This window comes from Haemaphysalis longicornis, unplaced genomic scaffold (assembly GCF_048455015.1).
Source record: "Haemaphysalis longicornis isolate Haplotype H1 unplaced genomic scaffold, Haemaphysalis longicornis Haplotype H1 scaffold_6, whole genome shotgun sequence".
Lineage (NCBI taxonomy): Eukaryota > Metazoa > Arthropoda > Arachnida > Ixodida > Ixodidae > Haemaphysalis > Haemaphysalis longicornis.
In genome coordinates, this window is record NW_027526407.1 from 41,586,252 (window position 1) to 41,605,322 (window position 19,071).

General features: G+C 43.2%; 1 protein-coding gene across 4 annotated transcripts in view; it reads left to right on the top strand.

Moving 5' to 3' along the window:
• Window positions 1-19,071, top strand: part of LOC144142515 (uncharacterized) — a 50,731-nt gene that overhangs the window by 21,997 nt on the left and 9,663 nt on the right. The window contains exons 7-11 of one of the 4 annotated variants that reach the window (XM_077674083.1): window positions 2,355-2,516; window positions 8,956-9,060; window positions 9,393-9,491; window positions 9,572-9,673; window positions 13,081-13,164. In XM_077674083.1, coding sequence (XP_077530209.1) covers window positions 2,355-2,516; window positions 8,956-9,060; window positions 9,393-9,491; window positions 9,572-9,673; window positions 13,081-13,164 — 552 coding nt within the window. Of the gene's footprint in view, window positions 1-2,354; window positions 2,517-8,955; window positions 9,061-9,392; window positions 9,492-9,571; window positions 9,674-13,077; window positions 13,165-19,071 lie in introns of all 4 variants that reach the window. The other 3 variants (XM_077674080.1, XM_077674081.1, XM_077674079.1) reach the window with 3 other exon arrangements.

Consider the following 19,071-nt stretch of genomic DNA (forward strand, 5'->3'; position numbering starts at 1 on the left):
TTCCTTAAGCACAGAAAAAAATAGAAAAAAAACTCATAATTTTATTTTAAGAACTAGTCAACATTTCTGTATGTCATTTTGCACACTGTTAGTAGACATCTAATGCATGTCCACCGAAATTTGAAGTCGATAGCTCAAAATAAGCAAAGTTAGCAGGAGACGTAGTTGTACACCTCCCATCCATCACGTGGTGGTAAAACGGCTTTTGCGTTTATTATTTTAAACAACACATCTTTATTCCGAATGTGTCATATTTCAAACATCCGCAACTAGTCTAAAATCACGTTTACCTTGTGCGACAGCCTTTTCCACTGGTTTTCGTTCGTCTCCCCTTTTCGGCACTCGTGCTAACGTTGTTTTGCTCAATGGGAACAGAAGATCCCGCGATTCGAGCCACACAAAACTTCGCAGAGAAACATCTGGCTCGGGTAGTTCCTGCTATACGTTTACATGCGAATAAAGGCGAAGACAGAGGTGAGAGCCGGCGAGACGAAGTGCTACTGTCGTCTGTCCTCCTCTTATTTCGCAAGTGAATGTACAGCATTTAGTACCAGTTCGCCTTTACCTACACCCTATAGGGATGCTCCAATACGGCGTTAAGAGTAGCGTTATAAAATTAAAATTATCAGATAGTACGTAAATGTTTCCTTCTCCACGCGGTAAATTTTTGTTAGTGAGACGCCCATAAAAGTGCAGCTACCATCACTCCATGTCTGGTCTCCTACCATTGAAAAGGCAAAGGGTCTGTGACGAGGCAAGATTTGCCTACCTGTACCCTGAGATCGAAAATAAACTCTAAATTGTCTTACTGATTCAACTCCAACCTTGAGGCAACTTCTACGTCTGCCAACGGTGTGTGCGCAAAGTAACAATAAAGTAACGAAGTAACAATCTCTTGTTCAGCTGAAGCCTTAACCCTTGAAACTGCGGCCTAGTTATGTTTCCTACTGCGGAGAAAACGTCTCATATTTAATGTATAAATCGCCTTTTTCTTAGAGCTTTTCCAGCATTTTTATGCAAGGTTTAGTTTGGTTCTCTGGCATCCTTTTTTTGCAGCTGTCTGATGGTTTGAATAGATTTCTGTTTTGGTTTCTGGCGTAACTCAGCTCCACTTATGTCTACTTTACGTAGCCCTGCCGAATCTCTTTAAAGTTTTCGTAAGAACCAAATTTCAGTGCAGCCGCATTCTACGAATTTTTACAGGGAATACAGTAATGCGATAACAAGCATGCCGCGTTTTGTAGCAAAAAAATGGTCCCCTCGGATTCGAATGCTCCCGTATGAAAGTGCCCGTGTGAAAAGAGATCACGCTATTATGTGCAGTAAGGTTTTTTATTCATAAGACATGTTCAAACGCGCACTGAAAATGCCGTGTCATTAATGAATAATGTGAGCGCTGGTTTACTGAAAGTCCTATTGCTTTTCCGCAACTGTTAATATTCCCTGCAGCAATCAAAAGTTCCTTTTTCTAATTTTGCTGCACGAAACATCGTTGGTGCGGCATGCTAAAGGAGAAAAATGGATGTCAGAAATAAGTTATCGGACCATCCAATGACGTTTGTGTTGTCGAACACAATCTTTTGTTTTTATAAAGCAATGGCGGTAACTTAAATACAAATTTGTTTAATTTCACTCGTGTTTTGGCATGCTCAAAGATAAGTTGAGGCGTGTGTGCCCGAACTTATAGTTTTTAATTTTATACTATGGTTGTCAAATAAAACATGAATTATTTGAAATAGTTCTAGTGAGATTGTAAGTTGACATTGTGAAATCATGTAATAAATACGCGGTGTCTCTGTACAAGTATGCGTTCAGCCTATATAAAACTGTTCTCACTGCTTCTTAACAAGCAGTTACCAAAAAATCGTCCCCAGCCAACACTGGCATCCAATTAAAATGACGACTTTAGAATTATCACAGCCCTTCCCATATTCTCAGCTTAGCGACAAGAATCTCCACGTAACAAAAATTGCTTCTTGCGCATTGTTACTGCCTTGAAACCTATTATTTATTTAACGCTTGAATTCATCTCGCAGATGCACCACGTCGGCTTTCCTAAACCACACGCAAACGGCTCAAAATGCGGAATTTTTAGTTTGGTTATCTTTCTGGTGTGATCCACAAAGTCAACAATTTCTTTCTGCGTTTGCTTCGGGAACAGAAAGCTCTACTGACAACGACGTCAGGTGAAAACAGGATTTGCAATAATTGTAGTGACCGCTTCTAAAAGCAACGCACTTTCAGTTTAATATACAGCATATAAGGGTTAATAACATGACTGCTCATGTTCACAACCGCCAAAGTTATTTTATTTTGTGTGTAGTTGTGGAATAAGCACCCGAATTACCTTTCAGCCGATTTGTGACAACGTGGATTCGGACGAGGGTCTCTTGCAATGCATCGTCTGCAAGCGGAATGTAAAGAGAAAGAATTTAAAATTCCACAACAAGATTTGTGCACAAAAAAAGGAGCGATCGACAGTTTCATCTGTGGGAAATATTCCTGGAAACATTCAGGTGAGTCTCGATCTTCAGGTCATTTCGTTTCCATTATTATGGGTGCTGCCCACCCGAATATTGACACAAAAAATGTAACCTTTATAGTTACTTTTAACGTCGCGTGATAAATGCATGAGCAACAATTATGCTTCTCACAGTTTACCGTGGACGATCGATGTATGTTTTAAGGGAATGTACGCAGTAAAATGTGATCCCTACAATTACTCAGCAAAATCTGTGTGCACTCAGCAATTCGCATTGAAAATGCACTGATATATTATTTCCTGGGCGCAGTGCGCGGACCCTGGTTATAAATTAATCGCAAGAACGACCATGTAACTCTGTTTATTCACACATGTGTTTCTCAAGGCTTTCGAAAGTTCCCACCCCATTCCAACGCCACTGCTTAATGATCAGGTGATTACATGGCATGAGTAGAACACTTTGAAATTTGTAATGTCGCCCGCATGTTTTCTTGGAGCACTACTTTTTTTAAACGGGCCCACTGCTTTGGTGCAAACCAACTCGTAGACAACTGGTTCATTATGTAAAGGCTATGCAGTCACGTTGTTAGCGAATATTGTAGCCGGAGTTCATGCACACGGTTTCCGGACGTGACTGGTCCAGCTGCGAACGTCTTCCCTAGATAATTTTGTCAATGACAGAACAAGCGCTAACACAATATTTGAAAACGCTAATGCTACCTGGAGCGATGTATTCACATTCTAAAAATTAGAGTGCGATAAACATAACGACACAGAAGAAACGCGGCAGTACAAGCACTCAGATTGCTTGACTTGTGCCCCGTCCTTTTGTTATTATCGCATCTGCCTTATCATGCATCTCCTGTGTCGTTGTGTCTAACGCGCTCCAATTTTTAGAACAAGTACGCGCAAATTGTCCAAAAATGCGTTTTACTGAACTTATTTCTGCATTGTCAGCCTGTCAAGCATTTCAGGCGTGTATAAAGTTTTTTTTTTAACGCTAGGTGTTTCTCTTGGCACACACAGTGCGTTGAGGAACGCTTGAAGTCAGAAATGGGGGTTTAAAGAGGCATAATAGTCGCTAAATAACAATTATTTTGCCACCGTGAAGAGAGAACGACTTTATCACAAGATTTTATATCCCACCTGATCTCGAAGTGCCATGTTTCCTTTAGGAGACTCGGAGAGGAATTTGTTGAATTCCTATGTTTTAATACATTAGGCAGTTTGATCAATGCTATCTGTTGTTGTCTTGTTGTAGAACGTGTATACCGTTACGTTTACTGTAGTAGGAGGCAAAAAAAGAACAATCCCATCCACCGTACGTGGCCGCCACACCAAGAACCGTATACGAATTATTTGACAACGTGTTCGTTGCTTTCACTGCCTTCAATTTAATTTTCATTTATACCGTGGTTTTTCGGTCTTCTCTCTGTTCACGTACTCGTCAGGTGCGAAGGTTACAACGAGAACGATCACCTATATTTTACCTGTATCACGCCGCAGTGGCGGAATGGATAAGGCATTGTGCTGCTGATCTCAAGGACGAGGGTTCGATCCCGGCCGTGGTGGGCGCTTTTCAGGCGGAGGCGAAAACCGAATATGGCATGTTTGGAGATTTCGGCACACGTTAAAGATTCAAGGGGGTCAACATTAACCTGTAGCCCTCCACTACGGCGCGCATCATGGCTATGGTCTAGCTTCGGGACGTTGAAACTACAAAATTTAAAATAGTCGCCTGGAGATCGGACGCATTGCGTGCCCAGCGGCGGAATGACGAATCATTTATCGTGTAATTGCCTCTTTCTTGTAATCTGCTGATTGCCATCGTGTATGATGCAAGTTGTGCACCATTGACGATTATAATAACAATGACTCCTCATCTGGCGATAATCAACGGGCTGCCTTGCGAATTTCATCCGGAAAAGTTATATTGTTCAGCCGATATAATGCGCTAAATTATTTCGGCGAAACGCCACCGCAGTGACCACCTCTCGCCATGTGGTACGCATAATACCTTTGTTTCGCTACAAGTCGTTTCCTCATCGATGAGCAATGTCATCTACTACCTCGGCAATAGCGCGGAGTGCTTTGCTGAAGAATCTATAGTTGTTATTCCAGGATAAAGCCATTTCTTAAGTGAAATGACAAGAAAGACGTCAGTAACGGTCCTCACTCGTGCATTTGCGACACCATTGCACAATTTTGTATTTGTCACTTAGCAGATAAAAGAAAAATACTATCCCCAGGGACCATAGCGGTATTATCCATAAATTCACAAAATTGTCCGTTACACCAATGAAGGATCTTGTGTACACTGAAGTCTGTGAGTTTTCTTTTTAAAATGAATGTGCTTTTTTCACAGTTGCCGCTGACAAGTCTGTTACAATTTTGTGGTTCATTCGTTATTTTGTACCTTTCACAAAGACAATTTCGCACACACCTTCGCTAGAATTACGAAGTTGCGATGATGCGCCAGACGGGGAGGGGGGAGGGGGGCATTCCTTAGGCATTTTCATGTAGCGCATCATAACACCACTACTCGAATCCCGCAACGTGTTTTTCGTAACACAGTTGCGTATTGAAAACTGTAAACTGCATGAACTTTGACAATGAGTGCTAAAAGCAGCGCTGCAGGAAATTTTCGTGTTACGTTTTTCTCGCTGCTATGGGTGCCAACCAGCCCAGTAATCATATATAGACGCATTACACGGCCAATAGCAACGTAAATATTTATATGCAGCATTGTTTATTCGTGTAAGTTTCGGTTTAAATGAAACGAACACCGAGGCAGCCAGCGTTATAGGACGGCGCTCTTGACGTCTCTCGTGTCGTCGCACCCCGGCCGGTCGAGCACGCCCAGGCAACATGACGTCAGTCCCAAACTGTGACATGTGCACGAGCCGGAGAGCCAACAACAGCCAGAAGCACTTTGGCTAGGTCACGGGATCCATGACGTCGGCAGGTTCGAGTAAAGCGTAGAACGCGTCATGCTGATGCCAATGTCGGAAGTGTATACGGTCTGATCTTCCTCGTGCGTGCAAAGAAATAAACTGATTTAAATTATGTATACTGAATGTGTACGGTAGGAACTTTGTCATACATGTGTTCATATATACAGGGAGATTTTACATAGATATCTCAGCTTTTAAATTTCGTGTCAGTAGTACGTTAGGCCGGCCTGGAGTATAAAAAGGACATCAAGCTCCTTGGTTTGAATTTTATCTGTCCAGCCGGAACGCATGAGAGCATTTTTCCAAAACGTGCACTTTGTTTATCCACGTCTTTTTTTCTCCCACACATCCGGCTTTAAATATCGAGTAAAATAATGCGACCCTTGATTCCAGGACAATCTCTCGTCACAATGCAGGCGAGAATCCCATTTTCTTTTGGGTACAAGCCCGGCATTTTAAGTGAGCACAATTGCCATTTAAGGCTTTCTTGGACCACTCATTCTATTCATTTATCTGGCTTGTCTAGGGACTCCACTGTTATGCCTCCATAGCCTAGGCGCAGTATCCTGTGTTTTGGAACGAACGCCCCGGATTTCAGCCCTCGCAACGGCAATATTATTTTGCCAACACGCGTGATTTTTAAAAATATACGTTGCCCTTAGCTCAATTCTGCGCATTGATTTCGTAATTAGGAGTGGTTTGGTATCTTCTACATCATTTTAGACGACGTGGGGCGCAGCAAATGAACAACCTTTGTTATCGTTTTGCATGGCAGATAAAGTACCTCGCTAGTGCTCATCTTCGGAAAAGCAGGCAATCATTTTTCAGAAGTACCAATATTTATTTTATCTGCCCGCATTTTCGAATCTGCTCTTATTAACGCTTATTTTTTTCTGCCTGACTACCGTACAATCGCCATCGTTAGCCCTTCATATTCGCTGTTCGCGTGAACAGACTTTGCTACTTTCGAAATTACCTCTCTTAAAGTACTCTTCTCGCCATGATTGGGACGATTGCCTCCTTTCATTACTGTTGTCCTTATCCTTTTCTTTCTGCGTCGCTGCAGTTTTCTCTTACGTTCTTCTCTTCTTCTCCCTCCAATGTGTAATGGTGGGCACACCCAGCTGAACATGAAAATAAATAGGGAACAAATATAAAACGCGAAACTGAGCAACAAATCTATTCAAACCTTAACAAAACTTCGGTAAGCAGTCGGCGTGCCCTTAAAGTAATCTTATCCGTTTACGTTTTGTTATTTTTAACGAGCATTTTTTAATTTGCTCCCTTTGAGCGCATATGTCTTTGCGCCGGTAACACGAGCGTATCAGTGGGTGTTGGACACACAGCCCTTGCTTGATTCAAATTGTATGTTTTTTTTAAAGAATAAAATCCAGGAAAACGCCAAAATTCGAAACCAGGGACCACGAGGGAAACGCGGGGACTGTATCCTCTACACAGTTTCCCCTCCAGAATTCTACAGCAGCGCCCCTTGGGGAGTTCCAGTTTTCTGGCTTCCCGGCCTTCCATTGAAAATTCCCTTCCTTTTGCCACTATTACAATATTCTATTTCTCGGTACCGAGGCCTCGATAGACATGTTTGTCGGAGGCGACGAGCTGCGAGATAACCCGAGAATAGGAAGCGCCGTCATTCTTCGCTGATGACGATCACTTCCTGAAAGGAAGAAGCTATGCCCCGTCAACGAAAAGACTGCAGCTCGTGCTGCGCTCAAATTTTGTTTTAGGGAGTATTGTAATCCCCAGTTGATATGTTATTTACTTCTTTGCCTATTTAAGCCCTGTATTTTAATCACAATCATCATCATTATCAGACTGGTCGTATGCACTGCAGGACGAAGCTTCTCCCAAAAATCTGCAGTCACCTCTAGCGAGTGCTACTCAATCCACCCAGTTCTAGCTGAGCCCTACATATTAGGTATCAAAAATTCTACGAGAGCTGAGACAGAAGACAAGCTTCATGATGGATCAGCCGATGATTTAATGGGTGGCCATGAAAGCATGCGCACCTAGGGTACCTGCCATTAGGATCCTCGTCTTGTTAGGAGTTCGGATTCACACGGCTAAAACGCCACCTCCGACTTCTTTCTTCCCGTAGCATATCCCCCGATCCATAGCGACCGTCCCAGTCGAGGCTGCAGTGCATAGACGAGCGCAGTAACGATGAAGGGAGAAGAGATGAAAGTGATCATTCACAGAGTCTTTCCGCCACAGATGAAGAGAGTGAGGTCCATGGTTCCCTGTGTAAATGTGCCCTGATACTTCCGTAATCAACTTGCTGAAATTGCTGCGGTACGCCCGGATACACGTCTATAACACACGAGTTTATGTCGAAAGCCGCGACGCATTCACCAGGATCGCCTTTTGTTTGCTAAAAACAAGGTTCAGGGATTGTGCAAGGGTTGCTCGTTTTTCTCGCATTCTGTACGAGCCTTTTTGAACTCCCACACAAACCTAAGTGTATTTTCCTCGCTTTTGATCTGGTGTTCTGGTCAGCCATCGTCCACACCACCTTTTATGCCACGCGTACGATGGACGCCTCAGTTTGGATCAGCATCAACAGCCTACTCAGGTCCACTGTAGGACTGGGGCCTCTTCAATTGACTTCCAACCACTCCTGTGCTGCGCTGCTAGAGTCCATTCTTCGCCCCAAATGTCTTTTTCTCGGCCTTCCGTCGTTTTTTGCACTCCTCCATCCTTTCGTTTGCTTTCCCTTTAGTATTCTAACAATAGTTCCTTTGATACGGGGAACAACGCAAGCGAGCCTCACGCAGGCCTGAATTGCACGTTTCAGTGTTCGTCATGGCGAGACAGTGTTAGTGTCTCCAAAACGTCTATAAAAATAGCTGTCTTGACATCGCATCGATAACAAACTGCGGACAATCCCACCACCCACGAATGCTCATATTTAAGTTGAAGTTCCGAGAAACTCTTAGCAATTCCGGGTGCAAGAACAAACGTCAGCCACTGTTTTTATATTTTGCCGTACTTTTTGAAACATGCGTTGTTGCCGCACTACTTAAATGGTTGCCCTTCTATGTACCGTCGGCCGGGGATCGGCGATGTGGTGTTGTGGATCCACTGGCTGTTCTTTGCCAACTCAGCATTGTTCTTATAATAGATCATGCAAGGTTGAAGAAACACGCCTATGTTAGGACCATACAACCCGCTTCAAGAGGCAACAACTGTGCAAAATTCTTCTTTATTCTGTGATGCAGATTGGGTAAGTAAACAAATCAGCGATGCAGCATTAAAGAACTTCGGGATGATCTTGTAATGTAACTTTGTACAATATTTCCTCTAGTTCGCGGGAGATTCAAAAAACACTCCAACCGTACTGCCAACTCCCGTTTTCTAGAACAACATTAAAAATTCTTCTGTAAGTAATAAATGGGCGCTTTTGCTATTTGTTCTTCCGTGTGCCGCAGGCCAGGAATCGGCGATGTGTCGTTCTGGAACCAGTGGTGATTCTTCTTTACAAACACTGCATTTTCCTCAATATAGGTCACGCCGGATTCAAGAAAAAACACGTCTATGGAAGGACCATACGACCCTCCTCTAGAGGCAACAACTGTGCAAAATTCTCCCCTGTCATGTGATCCAGGTTGTGTAAGTAACCAAATCAGCGATGTGACGTTACAGCACTTGTAGCAGACCTTGTATTGCCACTCTGCCCTTTCCTTTGTATAACCCGCCGCGGTGGCTCAGTGGCTAAGGCGTTACGCTGCTGAGCACGAGGTCGCGGGTTTGATTCCCGGCCGCGGCGGCCGCTTTTCTGATGGAGGCGAAAAGCAAAAACGCCCGTGTGTGCGAGATTTCGGCGCACGTTAAAGATCCCCAGGTGGTCAAAATTAATCCGGAGCCCTCCACTACGGCGCGCCTCATCGCCTGCGTTGCGTCGGCGCGTTAAACCCTACAATCAATCAATTTCCTTTGTATAGTTCGCGGAAGGTTCAAGAAACACTCCTATTGTAGCTCCAAGTGCTCCTTCACGAGAAGTAACATTGAAAAATTCTTCTCCATTATGTGATCCACGTTGGGTAAGCAATAAATCGGGGGTGGGGACTTATGGAACGGCTGGCTGATCATATAATGCACCCTTGTGCTGTCTTCACTATAGATTGCACCAGATTCAAGGAACACTTCAATTGTTGGATCAAACAACCCTTATGGAGAAGCAGCAGCTTTGCTAAGTTCCTTTACATCAAGTGACTCACAATCGGTAAGTGAGCTGCAGCAGCATTTTCAAGAAGATTAAAACGACAGTACAGTTTCATATATTCATGTACAAAACATGAAGGGGCAAAGTTGATTTCTATAAGGTGTTGCTCCCAAACAGGCGCTGTGCTACCACTTTGGCAAACTGACACAACACAAAATTTCACAATTTCTTCACAGGTGCGCATACATCAGTCGCAAGGCAATCAATCCTCGTAAGCCCTTTGAAAGCAGTTTATAATTCTGGCCCATGACGCCCAATCCTGGCACAAATTTGTTTTGGTGTTAACGATGCTGGTTCAAGTGCAGTCGTGCCATTTTGGGGTTCCATCATCATCGCCATCAGCCTACTCAGGTCCACTAGAAGACGAAGGCCTCTCCTAGTGTCCTCCAACTGCACCGATCCTTCCCTGCTTGAGTCCGCAGTTTACCCATGAATTTCACTATTCCACCCATCCATCGGATTAAGGGCCTTCCCCTTGTTCTAGACCGATCTCTTCGTATCCAGTCTGTTACCCCAATAGTCCGCCGGTTGTCCGTTCGTCTCACTACAAGGCCAGCCCAAATCCATTTCCTTTTCTTCACTTGAACAATGATATCCTTTACTCGAGTTTGTTCCCTGAACCAGGTAGCTCGTTTCCTGTCCCTAAGTGTTACTCCTATCATTATTCGTTCCCTGGCCAGTCGAGGGTTGCTTCCCAGTTGTTTAGTAAGACGCCATGTGCCACCTCCATATGTCATCACCAGCAGTATGCACTAGTAGATTTTTCTTTTGAGTGACAGGGGTAGGTTACTTTTCATTACTTGGGAGTGCTTTCTGACACGCGTAAACGTGAGCTAAATGTAATTTTACTCTAACAGGACCAAACTTCTAAATTCCGGCCAACTGCAGTGCTAAAAAGTACAGCACGTGCTGGCAACTGAACTCTGGTGGACGGAAAAAAAGCCCATCAAGAGAAAGATCAGCTTCGTTTTAACAAAGCGTTCACAAAAAATTTGAAGCGCGCACCTGTGGGTGATGTAAATAATAAACGCCATAATATATGTTAAGAGGCGTACTCGCACATGCTCTCGCAAGTCCCTGTTTTTCTGTTTTAATTAGTTTTTTTTCTTTCGCCGCTGGCTCGCCGTGTACGCCGACGCGCCACATGGACATTCTATTGGGTTTCTCATTTTTATTTTCCCCATATTGCTCTCTACTAGCGCTACTGCCGGAAGATGCTGGGTTGGGCCACTATGCTAATTGCACGAACGGGTGGACTACTTACTCATGGGAAGTATTACGGAGTAGGTGTGGAGAATAAACATTAGTCACAGTTTTATAATACATAACTGCGGGAGGCGTGTGGTTGCAAAAATTCCGAAGAGATGGCGACAGTTATGCTACACGGCAAAATTGAACTGAATTCCACTTCGAGAGGGCTGCAATTAAAAACATCCGTTTGTCTTTTTATCACCAGTTGGATAAATCAATCAGCGAAACATTTTTTTTGCGAACCTTTAAGAACACCTATTTTGTTCCGAAATGCGGAATCGCCCCAATAGTGTTGGTTAAGGCGAAAAACTGAAACTACATCTTAGATATTCTTAAGGGTTATACAAGGTCAGCAAAAAACACGTCGATACGTGAATGCGTGAGCGAGATAATCACGAATTTACGGCAACACAATTTCTTTCTTTTTCTCGGTTAGGAGCAAAATTTCGGAAAATCTCGCCTCAGTGGGCCCCTACGCCACAACACAAATGTACTCCCGGAATTTCAAGTCTGCGATTTGCAGTTTTGACTGTGCGTTGATGAAACACTCAGTGAGTCAGACAGTCAGACGGGCACTTCTTTTCGTAAATATAGAAAATTGCCGGCCATTTACGTTCCTCGCCCAACTTTTCGTTCGCAAAATTTTGTATGTAGTGGCACGTTCGTATTCATTCTATGCATCTCCCCAGTTTGATTTTTGATTTCGTGTGAATGCGTTACAATGACGTCACAACACGTCAACAGTGTGCGCTAACCCTGTGCCTTGTGCGCCCACCACTTGTGTGCCTAGCATCCTCAATCATGTGGACGCAGCGACACTAATGCCAGCAGTAACGCGGTAGTAATAACAGCAGATTCACAGATATCTGTTGTTGTACCTTCGACTTCTCTCTAGTTTTTTTCTAGGGTAAGCTTTACAAGAAAATTCCTGCGGAAATCATACAGACATCGTATACAAGTGTTAACTCACTATTCTCCTGGACCCCTGACTATTACGGCAACAGGGAAAACTAGGGTAAAAACAAAATCTCTGTATCTACGAACAACCAGATGCATTTATGCATTAAGATATCCTTTAAACAATTTGAGTGCAATTAACGTGGGTAAACCTGTATTTTATCGAATTGGAGCAAGTGTTACTCCACCTTGTCAATGAGCTCTGCTGAAGAGCGGCACTGTCATTAACGCCGAATCCTGGGTGGGCACAGATTGAAAACTGTTCAGTGCGCTGACATGAATATTGTTCAAATCGTATTCAAAAAATTTTGTGTGTTCCAGTATTTAATGTCCTTTTTTGTTAGAATACTCTTAACCACGACAAATATTTTAGCGCGCATCAAATCCTAAACACGCTGCAGCGCGCTTGTAAATCCCCGGGCGTGTGAGAACGAATCATTCCAGTGCAGCACACTCACTAGCAAACAAATTCTGATACATTATCTAGTACGTTTTTGTTTTCGTTACGTTCGCTATTATTACGCTCGAGATTGCCCGCACTTGTAAAACCCAGAGCATATTTTGTAAAATACCATGGTACAGCGAAAGGAGACGTAGCATTTCATTTGGCATTAGCAGCCCGTATCCAGAATATTATTATTCCATTCCAGTAGATAATTTATCCGTTAGCATGCATGTACGGCAAACTTTCCTGTACATTTTTTACGTAACGTGAACTTGATTTAAATCGAGTATACGTCATGTATTTAAAATAAAACTAGTATTCCAGCAGAACCTGCACGCCACCAAAGCTGAATTTTACACACGACGCCCTATCAAAACACATCATTGATGTATGAAAACTTGAAAGAGCAGAATACTTTTTTGCGGAAACGCGTGAGCGTCCCACGATCAGCGATAACTTCAAACTAAAGCGAAATTACAAAGCTCTCTACCAGCTAATTTAGGGTGACGCCCCTGATAAAAAACGTTGTAAGGTTCCGCAAGCTATCATATTTATGTTGCGCTAGAGGTTAAGTAATGAACAAAAAGCTATTTATATGTTTTCACTTTTTCGTTATAAAAACCACGTTTCAAAGGTTCGCACTGACCGCCTAAAACTCTCCTGCTGCCGAGTATGCTGATTGATCATATGCACACACTACCGTATTTTGAGTGAAAACGTTTGTGACACTACAAGCTTGCCATTCTTTCAGCAGATGGACGACTGGACGGTTCTTAGCGGTCGTACTGACCCTCCAAGCACAGAAACATGCACCATGGCGTCAGAAATTTCAGAGATGGTAAGTACGTTTTTCTGGGTTTCTCTCTGCATAAATTATTTTTTGAGCAATCATACTCAAGTGCGTATCACCCGGACTGCAACATACTTGTTGAATTATGCCGGTAGAACCTGAACAAGTAAGACGAGGGCAACGGCTGGCTCGCAGAACGGTTTAGTCAAATCGCGTAATAAAACAGTCGGGAACATGCCCTACCTACAGGCCCCTTCAGAAAATACATTGCCCTAAAAGAAGTACTGAAGGGACATATTCTTTTATTCCCGCTTCCAATCGGAATGCCGTGTGCTGATGCCTTTGAATAGATGATCAATTTTCTTGTTTTTGTTCCTACGCAATGACGCATACAGACGTCATTAATTCGCCATACATGTGAATATCATCATCATCTCCATAATCATCATCAGCCGGCTCGGGTCCACTGCAAGACGAAGACTTCTCTCACTGACCTCCAACCGCTCCAGTCCTGCGCTACTCGAGTCAGCAGTTTACCTCGAAGTTTCGTATTTAGTCCCTCCATCGTGTTCTTGGTCTCTTGGCATCCACTCTGTTACCCTAGTTCTCCATGGGTTGTCGGTTACCCGCTCTACAAGGCCAGCCCAAATCCATTTCTTTTCTTCATCTGAACTATGATGTCACCTCTAGCTTGTTCTCTGGCCTAGGTAGCTCGTTTCTTGTCCCTGAGTGCTATTCCTAACATTAGTAGTTCCACGGCCCGTTCAGCTGACCTAAATTTGCTTTCTAGTTGTTGAGAACGGCGCCAAGTTTCAGCTCCGTACGTCATCACTGGCAGTATGCACTGGTTGTAGATTTTTCTTTTTAGACACAGAAATGGCTTAGTTTTCATTATTTGGGAGTACTTGCCGAGTGCTCCCCAGCTCATGCCTATTCTCCGCCAAATTTCTCTCTCGTGCTTGGGGTCAGCCCTAATCATCTGCCTGTGGTAGTTGTATTCTGGTACTTGTTCCAGCGTTTCGTTTCCTACGCTGAAGACTTTCTTCACATGCTTATTCTTCATTACTTTATATTTATTCACATTTTTTAGTCCTACCGCAGTGCTGTCTGACTGTAGTTCCTCGAGCATCGTTTGCATGTGTTGTGGAGTCTCACTAAGCAAGACTATATCATCCGCAAACCTGAAATGGTTCAAGTATTATACTTACTCCTATGTTTTTCCAGTCAAGCTTGCTGAATACCCCCTACAGACACGCTATGAATAGTTTTAGAGAGATGGTATCGCCCTGTCTTACTCTCTTCGGATCGGAAATTTATTGCTTGGCTTGAAGAGGGTTATCTTGCCCCTGCATCCATTATATATGTCTTCTAGAAATCTTACTTACGCTTCCTCTATTCCCTGGTTTTTTATAGCTTCTAAAACGGCAGTGGGGAGTACGGAATCAAATGCTTTCTTGTAATCTATAAATGCAATGTAAAGGGGTTGAGTGTACTCTACGAATTCTTCTATCACTTGGTTGACGACGTGGATCTTACCCATATTTGAGTGCCCTTTCGTAAACCCAGCCTGCCTCCTGGGTTGTTATGAATCCAGGCTGTCACCTACGCGGCTAATTATAACTTTGGTAAACCGCTTGTAAAAAACTTAAACTAGGCCTATTTGCAGCGTTTCCTCGATCATACTGATGTTATATGCACGAATGTTTTTTGTTTTACTTCTGTTACTCAGTTTTGACAGCTAGGGTAATTCAATCCGATCCACCGTAATTCACACTTTCATGTTCTTACGTTTTGAAATTGGTTCCTTCGTTCTTTTAGATCGTCCTTCAGTTGTTGTCTACATGCTATTTCGTCCACAGCTGCTGCTAATTCATGGAGTGCCGCGGTTAGGTTGGCGTTTAGCCTGTCTACACTGACCTCGTTCTGCTTGTTCAAAAGTGAGGATTTGTTTTCAGGAGTTATTTTAAACTCGTGCGATCTGCCTCTGACTGATTCCACGCGGGGTTCCCTAGTTTTCACGAGTTTTGTTCTTTCACTTCTATGATTCAACCTTAGCTCGCATCTAACCATCCTGTTATCGCTGCTCCGAATCTTGCACGATACCGGGGTTGTCACTTGGAATTAAGTCAATTTCGTTTTTGGTTATGCCATCGGTATTTTTCCGTGTCCATATCCTATTTTTTCGCTTGTAGGAGAATGTAAACATTAACCTCAAGTTATTTCTCTCTACCAATCCCACCAGTGTATATCCTCGACTGTTCCGATTGGTTATTCCAAAGCTTCTAACTGGTATTCCTCCCATTTGCTTCTTACCGACCTTTGCGTGAACTCTCCCATCACAATTGCGAACTACGTTGTTGCCTTCTTTATTGATGATTCGACGTCCTCGTATAAGCTGTCTACGGCTTCATCATAATACCTTGTTGTTGGCGTGTAGACCTGTACTATCTTTAACCTGTATCGCATGTTCAGTTGATCACAACTGCCGCGACTCTGTCACTAATGCTGAAAAACTTCTGCACTTTTCCTGCTATTTCTATGTGGATTAAAAATCCAACCCCCTGTTCTTTCTTCTGTTAGGGTCCACTGTAGCATAGAATATGCCCGCTATGGAGCTCCATGAACCCTTCTCCTGTCCTTGTAACTTCGCTTAACCCTACAATGTCCCACTTAATGTCAGGGAGCTGCTCTAGTAGCACCGCTAAGTTTCCCTCTCTAAACAGAGTGCGTGCGTTGAACGTAGCCAGGGTCAAGTTCCAATGGCGGCCTGTGCGGGTCCAGAGACTCTTAGCACCCTCTACTGTATCGCTGTTCTGACCGCCGCCGTGGACAGGTGTTCTATAGCTGCTGAGGAGTGAGCGCCGAGACTGTAGTTGGTTATGGCTGCCAAGTACTGCACCAAGGTTGCCAGATTCATCTCTTCTGAGGGAGTGCTTTTTATGTCCCCAAGAGCCTTCCTAGCATAGTTGAACCTTTCTAGTGCAGCTCCTGAGGTGTACGGGATGATGGCTAATTTTGGGGAATGCCGAACTCCATACTTCCATGGGTTGGCCACAGCGAGCCAGACGAAAAATAGCGAGAGTGAGAGAAGTTTCCTCTCGACGACGTTGTCGAGCACACCTCTAGTGATACGGAGCCAGCGTTTTCGGTTTAATTATTTATTTATTTATTTTTCAATACTGCCAGTCTCATTCCGAGACCATAGCAGGTGGGCATACAGATGGTACATGCAGGTGGTACATAAATAAATATCAGCGCAGAAAACAGATACAGGAATGTAGTGAAATGACAATCATACAAAGTATAAGAGCGAAAAATAGACAAATTTGTTTACTTTTAATTAGATAGGAAGAATACGGAGCTGATATTCTTGAACAACACACTTGAAAACTTACAATATGAACACACTCATAAGAAAACGCATAATCAAGTCACGCTTTTTAACTTAAGACAAAGAAACCAACACCAAAAAGAAGAGAAATTGTGCATGAAATCCAGTGGTACACAGGCAAATAATAGCAAACTTGCAAACACCCCAGTTAACACTTATATACTCCACTAATACGCTTTCACGGGTGGCGCAATGCCGCTGGTGATGCGAGTGTTGCCGCATTAACAGAACATATTTTTTAATTTTGGTGCAAAGTCAGATACCGATTTCGCATTAGTTAAGAAGGGATCTAAACAGTTCCATTCCCTTATTGCAAGTGGAAAAAAGGAGTGCTTGAACGTGTAATTGCGGTAGGAGTACTCTTGCAGTGTGTGTGAATGTTTGTGCCTGGTAACACGGGAGTCTGATGGACGAATATACAATGATAGGTCAATTTTATAATGGTTGTGAAGTAGCTGAAAAAGAAATTTAAGGCGCGCTTGTTTTGCTCTAATCGCAAGTGTTTGGAGGCCAGAGCTTGCTAACATATTTGTGGGAGAATCAGTGCGCTTATATTTGTTGCAGATGAACCTTGCTGCCTTCCTGTGTACATTTTCTAGCTTTTGAATGTTAGTGACTGTATAAGGAAACCATACTGTGTTAGCATATTCTAATACCGGTTTAACGTAAGCAGTATAGGCTAAAAGCTTGGTTGAGTGAGGGGCAAACCGAAGGCATCTGCGAAGATAAAAGAGCTTGCGCAGAGCAACTGAAGTAATATTAGAGATGTGCCCATCCCATCTGAGGTTTGAATAATCGTGACGCCTAAATATTTGCGTTCATTAACTTTTTCAAGCCTGGTGCCTCTAATGCTGTAGTCATACTGGATAGCTTCTTTTTGTCGGGTTATCGTCATGCACACTGTTTTTTTGGGGTTAATCGACATTTGCCACATGTCGCACCAGTTGGAAAGATGGTGTAAAGAATCGCTTAGTGCAAGGTGATCTGCATGACTGTTAATTTCTTTGTAAATAATGCAGTCGTCGGCGAAGAGCCTAATGTTGCAAAAGATACTGTCTGTGTTATCGTTAATAAAAACAAGAAATAACAAAGGCCCCAAAACGGATCCTTGTGGTACTCCGGACGTAACAGGCAAGGTTTCTGATGGTACATGGTCATACAGGACATATTGCGAACGGTTAGTTAAGAAGTCCTTAACCCAATCTGTTAATATTCCATCTCCAATTATACTTCGAAGTTTTGCAATTAATTTATTGTGACATACGGAATCAAATGCTTTAGCAAAGTCTAGTAGTATATTCCTTTGCGTGCAATTGTTAATAGACAATGCTAAATCATGAACAACTTCTGTTAGTTGCGTGATAGTCGATAATCCGCTGCGAAACCCGTGCTGGCAAGATGACAAAACGCCCTTAGTCTCTAAAAAAACGGTTAAGTGTTTCAAGATTATATGTTCCAATATTTTGCATGACGTGCTGGTTAATTTTACATGACGTGCTGGTTTCGTTTGTTATGTGTGGTTCTGAAGGAGTAAGCTGAATCGCTGACTTACTGATGAGATCCACTGAGTTGTGGACGTTGGAAACCTAAGCCACTTCCATGCTCAAGTGTATAGCTACGAATAAATAGGTAGTTTGAAGCTCAGCTCGCCAAAGAGAACCTGCCCAAGAGAAGCTGAACTTCTCAGCTTGCGTTCAGCTGGCTAGTTTCAAGCTCACTTCGCTAAGCTCCGTGTAAGCGTGTCCGGCGTGAATGGAAGCTTCTCGAACGTACTAGGACTGTTGGTTGACATTTTGGCTTTTGGTTGTAACTTTCCCAAAACTGCGCCTAGTGGCCTATTGAGCTGATTTACGTTTTGAAACTATCGGAACAGCAACGTGATCAGGCAAGTCGGCCTCTAAAGGGTCACCTGTCGCGGAAGTTAGCTAGGTTTGTTTTGTTAGCGTGCGACTCAGCGCGCACGGTAACCACCGCGCTAAAAAAACAGAAAACATTTATAACTGGAAACGTATCAGTACTAGAGGTTCAAATTTCGCAAAAAGGTGCTCTGAAACTTCATGAAAGAGGTGTAGAAAAGTATTAGAACTTGCATGGCTGATTTTCCTGACAAAAATATGAACATTGGCGCAGCTCCGCCGAAACGCATGTGACTGAATGGAGGCTTCTCGAACGAGTATATAGTAAAATGTTAGGAATCGTATAGTGGAATAGAATTAGGTCGAGGTTAATGTAGCCGCTTCCCAAAGCTGTGAACCGGAAACGTAAGGATTTAAATAAAAAGGCAGCGAATAATCAGAAGAGATAATTTGTAAAAAAGATATACGACAGACATTGGATGACGGAAATTAAATGTTTGTAAAAGTAGAAATTGGCTCGAGAATACCATCTAACACGGTAGCGCCTGGTCTCGGAAACAGACGCGAATGGCTGTAGCCACACGTAAGTGACAGAAGAGGGATGTGACCGACAAAACAAAGCATGACTCGAAATGAAAGAACAAATCCAATCCGTTGTAATTGTTAAGCAGGAAACCGTCGCCCTACTAAGCAAAAACCGCGGCACTT